The sequence below is a fragment of the Nanorana parkeri genome, unplaced genomic scaffold, assembly GCF_000935625.1.
Source record: "Nanorana parkeri isolate BGI_ZX_2015 unplaced genomic scaffold, ASM93562v1 scaffold768, whole genome shotgun sequence".
In the NCBI taxonomy this organism is placed as follows: Eukaryota; Metazoa; Chordata; class Amphibia; order Anura; family Dicroglossidae; genus Nanorana; species Nanorana parkeri.
Window position 1 is genome coordinate 765408 of NW_017307036.1, and position 7285 is coordinate 772692.

The following is a 7285-nucleotide window of genomic DNA, read 5'->3' on the forward strand; positions in this document are numbered from 1 at the left end:
GGTGGTGGGGGTCTGTAGTTTCACCTACCATACCACATGCTGGTGAAATCTGGCAACGAAATTTGGGCTAAATAATGTTCATTTGTAAAACATTTCATTCAGAAATAAACCACAGTCCTCTAATGTTTAAAACAGTGGACCCCTCATTACTATATGGAAAGGTCAAAAGCAGATAGCTGGTTCTCAATAAAATAAAAATGTCCTTTCAAGAGCTCGTACTTCATGGCAACTATACAAAATGAATAATGCAAGACAGCAGGGGACCAATGCACATGTTGGTGTTTGTATTTCATTGTTTATTGAGGAGTGGAGATATTGCTAGACATGCCAAAATTACATTTCACATTCAAGGGCCTGAAGCTACATATTTTCCTGTATCGATTAACAATTCATTTGGGCACAGTGGGTGACCAAAATAATAAAAAGAAAAAAAAAATATATATAAGCCAATAGAAATCTGTGCAAAATCCATTTTAAATACCACATTGTCTAATTTCCCAGGATACAGGAATTTGCTTCCATTCCACTCAAGTAGAGTTAATACTATATGGAGACAAATCTGTCTTGACGATTATAACATCGTGCTAAGTAACTAATTATGAACTCACCATAGCATTCTAATGAATGATGTGGGGAGCACCATTTTATAAAAGCTATGCAGACCCTTTGGGCAATCAGGAATTAAGTCCATTTGCCTTAAAACCCATTCATAGCCCCCCAACTCCTGAACTGTTGATAACTGACAATGGAAAGGAGTTCTCTTTAACCACTTATGTTGGAATAGAGGAGACAGAGGGAAAGGAAAGAATCCTTTAGAGAGTTATCTGTAGGCCAGCAAGAAAGTGTCTTGCTTCATAGAATCAATTTTTTTCTCAAAGTTCAGTTTGGAGAATGGAGTATTTCTCCCAGTCTGTTAGCCCGCAGAATGATGGCCTATAAGCACTACTGCTCCTTTTTGCTCAAAACAAAAACAAAGAAACCTAAACAGAAGAGGTAAGTTTGATGTTAGTTTTCCTGATATATATGCAAATGGTAGCGGCCTTCACACAATGCTGAGCAGATCTTGTAAAGCCTTCTGCTGAGCGGCATTAAGTTGTGAAACACATTCTGTAAACAGTCCTCCAGAGGCCTAAAACAAAAAAAAGGGGGAAAAAAAACCCAACCCAGTAAGTCAACTGAACACTGAATAAGTTATCGACATTCACTATGCATGGTTTCATATATGATAGTTATTGTAAATACAAGCAACATAAGAATCTTCTATAACTCTCAAACGTTTGAATTTTTCTCAAACTACCAAAATACAATAAACCCTTCAGCTGAGTTATGTAGAGATCATAGCTTAGACAAGATGGTGTATAAGGGCCATGTCCAACATCCGGCTGTAGGCATAGTGATGATTATTCTTTATTGGACTCCGAGAAAAGGATTTTACGGTAAGACCAAAATCCTATATTCTCTATCCCACTAAGGGACACAGCTCTGAAGAATTCGGCGACGTAAGGACATCCAAAAGCAGTTCAAAACAGAGGGGCGAGCACAATCAACTAAAAGAAAAAGCTCAACAAAAAGAACTGTCATACAAATACTCAAACAGCCACCTGAAGAATATTTTTTTGCCAAGATTGGCATAAGAGGCAGAAACATCAACTTTGCAAAAAAGTGTCAACAGAAGACAATTTGAAATGTCCAATATGTACGAATTGTTTTAATAGAATGAGACGAAACAGGAAAAGGAGGTATCTTATGCCGCAACTCATAAGCTTGAATGACTACCTGACAAAGCTACAATATTGGATCTAGAAGCTGGACAGCCTTTTCTAGGACTTTCTGGTAGAACAAAAACAAACAATCTGAACTAAAAGGAAGCCATGGCTGATGACCTGCTAGCACAACAGCCAAACAATAGAGACATTTCCTTAGGACGGGGGTAGGCAACCTTGGCTCTCCAGCTGTGCTGAAACTACAAATCCCATAAGGCATTGCAAGCCACAGGCATGACTCCCAGAGGCAGAAGCATGATGGAATTTGTAGTTTCAGCACAGCTGGAGAGCCAAGGTTGCCTACCCCTGCCTTAGGAGGAACAGGAGCTGGACAAAAAGGTAAAACAATATTTTCATTTAAATGAAAGGCTGAAACCACCTTGGGTAAGAAGTAAACCTTTGGTCTCAAAACAAGCTGTTCCTTAAGGTGCCCATACACCTTATAATTATCTGCAGATTTTCTGTGGTCAGATGGAAAAAGTGCAACAGATTGGCCCAGGTGGAGATGACTCCACCCACACAGTGTAGTGTAGATGGAGGAATCTGTTGCACCTTTTCCATCTGACCACAGAAAATCTGCAGATAATTGTAAGGTGTATGGGCACCTTTAGAAGAGACTTCAATAGAGGACAAAAATCTGAAAACCGCCCCAACCCGGCATTTACAGAAAAGGAAACAGGACCACTGCAGGATGAAGCACAAGTAGTGAGACCAGAAACAACATGCTTCAGGACAACCAAAGAAACTTCCAGGATTTAACCTACTACCCTGTTTCCCCGAAAATAGGACCAACCCCGAAAATAAGACCTAGTACTTTTTTGGGGAATTGCTAAAATATAAGACCTACCCCGAAAATAAGACCTAGTTGTGTCATAAGGGGGAACTTGAAGAGAATCAGCAGTGCAAACAAAGCCAGCGCTAGAGGAAGCGAGGCGGCAGCAGAGGGAGCAGAGCCACATAAGCCGATATTTCCTCTATAGTGCCGTCTCCTGTCACAGGCGGAGTGATACCAAATGCACTCCGCCTCTGAGGAATCCATAGTGAAAGTCCGCTTCGTCCATTCTGGTGATCAAATAGCTCTTAGGAAAGGTACGGCACCCCTGATTGTCCTGATCACCCCATTCTTAACTTTGCCATTTTTGATTATTTAATTTGGATTTGCATTAACGTTGGATTGTTGTACATTGAAAAAAATTAAGACCTACCCCAAAAATAAGACCTAGTGTGTTTTTTTGAACCGAAAAAAAATATAAGACAGTGTCTTATTTTCTGGGAAACACGGTAGTTTTGTCAGCAAGCTAGAGAAACTTCCAGGATTTAATGTCATCTGGTATGAATCAACTAGCTGCCATGTGATAGTAGAATCTCACCGAAGAAACAAACTAAAATAAACCAGAAGAGAAGGACACATCCATTCTTGAGAACACTAAGCAAAACTGGTGGGAGGGGTTTTGTCCTTGGCAGGCTTAAATGTTTTTGCCTAATGTCCATTTCTCCTGGAGGCAGCAGCATAACCCTACGTCTCAGAATTCTTAAGAGCTGTGTCCCTCAATGGACGATAGAGAAAAGTATTGCACTGTAAATGTAGTCACCAAAGCTTGGATTGCTATCCACAGACTCTTTACTACAAATATTGCAGACTTTTGACCTCTGGATCTAGACATCGAATATTAGGGGAGTCATTAGGCAAAAACAAGTATACACCAACAGAAGAAAATGGTCACTTTCCCATCTTCACCGAACACTACTCACCTGAACTTGTCGAACTACATTAGCAAGTCTTTTGCCACATACTTCTTCATTTTTAATAGATTCATGGATACCACCATCAGCTATAATACTAAATATTTTGGGTAAATTTGAATTGTTGGGTCCTAACACAATAGGGTTATTACTGTGGACATAAAAAAGAAAAATAATTACTAGACAAACACAATGTTACATCAAGGCTAGCTGTGTCACAATAGACTCCATTAAAAAAAATGCATTACATATACTAAGGGCATGTTCACACCAAAGCATGTGCATTATTGAACACAACACATATGTTGGTGTGCCCATGCTGCAAAGGGTTTAACACTTTTTTTTTTGTTCAACTTCTAAGTTATTCTGATGTGCTGAAGTTGTAACATTAGGTTGCGCACACCAATGTAACATAAGCCATAGGACATAAGGCAAAGTACCACATTCTCGCATTGCAACATAGTCCAACAGTGCTGGTGGTGCCTTAGAACTGGCAGATGGAACTAGTTGGTCAAATCATTTGTAACCCAATTAACCATGCAACTACTTGTAGCTACCAATAACATTTTCATCTCATTGCACACATTACTACACTAATTGCTCAAATTCCTAAAATACACACATGTAAACTGAAATACATGCACATTTGTTTGTAAAGCAGAAATAAAGCCATTAAATTAATCTTTCAGCAGATAACAGGCATACCTTTCAATAAGGTCACAGAGAAAGTTGAAAGTATGAACTGCTTCTTCCTTGTCCTCATGCAGCGGAAGCCATGAGAGCCAATGGGGCAACACTTCCTCTACATTTATACAATCAGGCCTAAACTTCATTATTTTTCCTACAGCTGAAATGCAATTCTCTGTTGCATTAATATTCTCTTTGGTTTTGGAGTCAGCAGCCTGGATAACCCGGACAAGCAATGGAAGAGCTTCTACAATACAGAAATAAAGTCTGCATGAAACATCAACACCTGTTGATTGCAATATATATGCATAACTGAACCCACATACCTGTGCAAAAAGGACGATAGTTCTCTCCACCAAACTGGGCCATTACACCAACACCATAAGCAGCTGCCTGCCGGACTTCTGGACTATTATCACATGTAGACTGTAGCAGGGGTCTCAGAAAGTACTCGGCATACTTGAAAGAAGTTGGACTGCAGTGTTCAATAATATCATCAAAGATACAGAGACCCCACTGTCTGTCTGGCCAGGGCCTGTGAGGACACTTAAAAATAACACAACAACATGAAGTACATATATACAAATGTGAAGTATTAATAGACCATTTCAAATGCAGTACAAACGCAACTTTAACATTTACTTATTTCTGATACATAAGGAATCTACATTTTTCTACAGAATTATGCAACAGGGATCCAACACAAATATACATTGAAAATAGGGACCATATTTCTCATAATACAAAAATCAGTACACCATTCAATTGTAATCTACATTGGCACTTTGTATACCAAACATTTTAAAAGAACCTTGGAAGGACAACTTTCAAGAAAACCTGCTGAACAATACGCCTGGACATCAGATGAAGTTGCCATTTACTTAGTACTGGACAATGACTGAACACAGTCAGTTATTGAAATGCAAGTTTCCCAAGCTCCTATCTATGCAAATAGCAGTTCTATTTTCTTATAAAATGGCACAAACTAAAGATTTAGGAACTACTTACAATAACTGGTTGACTATTTGAAAGGTCATATAAAAGGAGAGTTATTCTAACCAGTCCAGCTTCAGTATCATGTCCATTTTTTTTTAGCTGTAGGCCTATAAAATTAGGTATTTTGGGTGGAACTGGAATCAGACAGATGCAAAACCATAGGGGTCTTTGCAGGATAAGGCTGTCAGATCAGATGCTTACATCGCAGAGGTGAATGACGGCTACAAGAAAAACCCTAAGGAAGAAGCAGAGAAAAAAATGTCTCTAACGGGTTCAAACCTGCAGAGTCACAGAATGGATGGGGGGGGGGAGCTACGTGGGAGAACCACATACAATAGTCCTAATCAAGGAGTGAGAGGCCAATGGTCTCTGGAACAGGATAGAAAGGGCAAACATCTAGCCTATATTTAGTGCTGAGAGACAAAATAATGTTGACCCAGATGCAGGATTGAAAGGATTCATTTCATGGAGAAACTCCTGGAGTGGAAGGCCCAAGACTCACAAGTGAAGTATGACTTTCACATCCAATGACACTCTGTGGGAAGTAGTCTTCCTAGCTTTAGATATCGTAGGAATGAGTCTCAGAGACGAGCATACAGGGAACCTTCTGGATGACAGCCTAATGTACGAGTATTTGCCAAATACTTGGTATCAGTGCAGTTGTCGCAGTCGTCGTCATCTTTGCAATACTTTAAAAGGACTTCTAGAATGTGCACCACTTGAGGATTTTTTTATGTTACAACTGCTTGCAATTACTGCACAGTTGTGAAATTATGCAAAATATCGCAGAACATGTGCAGTGAGTCACAAACAAGACACAGGAACACTCACCCACACACAAAAAAAAATGTATAACATAAAATATTGCTCTTAACTTGACATTTTGGTCTCCATGGTAAATACCCAAGCTGCAGACAGGAGGTCAAAGGGCAGCGTCATGAACTGGTAGCATAGTGGCCCCACAGCAAAAAAAAAAAAAGTTTGACATTTGTTTTAGAGTCTTGGGATCTAAGATGGTTTTAATTGCTCCTTTTGGGGACAGTGAAGCAAGACCCCTAAAACATTTCTGCCACAGCAACTGGGGCAATGACACCTTGATCCAGAAGGTCTGAGAGGGCTTGATGGGGATTTGCGTCTGTGAGAAGACAAAGGAAGGTTGGAGGTGAGAATCCAAGAATGGGAAAGGGAATGAAACTCCTCCAGCACCAAACTGTTGGATGCAAGCTCTGGAAAATGGGGGACTAACCAGAGAGGAAGGCTTGCTTGCGGATTTAGCAGACAGCGTCAAGATGGGCAGGGAGCCCAGTTTGAGGGCCGGTTCACAACACACACGGTGCGTTCCACAGTGGTGAAGCATTCAGGGGCGTGGCGGTGCATTGAAATCAATGGCACTGCAGCCACGCCCCCCCGCCTGCAGTGCGATCGCCCGCACCCGAACGCATGGCACTATTTTTGCAGATCGCACTGGACCAGAATGCAGGCACTAATGTGCCCCGTGTTCGGGCGATCGCAAACAGCAATCTTTTCCAAGCATTCACTAAGCACAGGATTAATCACATCAGTGGATAAATCTTTAACCACTTCAAGACCAGGTGTTTAGACCCCCTTCCCGGCCAGGCCATTTTTCAGTATTCAGCGCTGCAGTACTTTGACTGACGTTTATTCCGTCATGCAACGCTGTACTGAAATTAATTTTATACAATTTTTTGGGGACAGATAGAGCTTTATGTTGGTGGTATTTAATCACCACTGGGGTTTTAATTTTTTACTATAATTAGGAAAAATTACAGAAAATTTTGGGGACAAAAAAACGTTTTTTTTAACATTATGTTAGGAAACAGTTATTATTACCCAGTTTTTTGGTAAAATATAAAAGATCGGGTCACGTCGGGTAAATAGACACCAAACATGTCAAGCTTTAAAATTGCGCGCACCCGCGAAAACTACCATACCCAAAATTGGACATAGGCGACACTTTAAAAGCTTTTACCCCTCATCAGTTTAGTGTTATCAGTGATTGATGGCCCTAGACTTATTGCTCTCACTCCGACGTTCGCGGCGATATGTAACATGTGCGGCGTAACGGGCGCAATCGT

General features: G+C 40.5%; 1 protein-coding gene across 1 annotated transcript in view; it reads right to left on the minus strand.

Moving 5' to 3' along the window:
* Positions 1 to 275: 275 nt before the first annotated feature.
* IPO5 (importin 5) overlaps positions 276 to 7285 on the minus strand; it is a 40941-nt gene continuing 33931 nt past the window's right edge. Inside the window, exons 24-27 of the mRNA XM_018564647.1 lie at positions 4520 to 4739; positions 4212 to 4440; positions 3516 to 3657; positions 276 to 1129 (exon numbers count right to left, since the gene is read on the minus strand). Of these exons, the coding sequence (XP_018420149.1) occupies positions 1043 to 1129; positions 3516 to 3657; positions 4212 to 4440; positions 4520 to 4739 (678 nt within the window). The 3' untranslated portion in view covers positions 276 to 1042. The remainder of the gene's footprint in view (positions 1130 to 3515; positions 3658 to 4211; positions 4441 to 4519; positions 4740 to 7285) is intronic.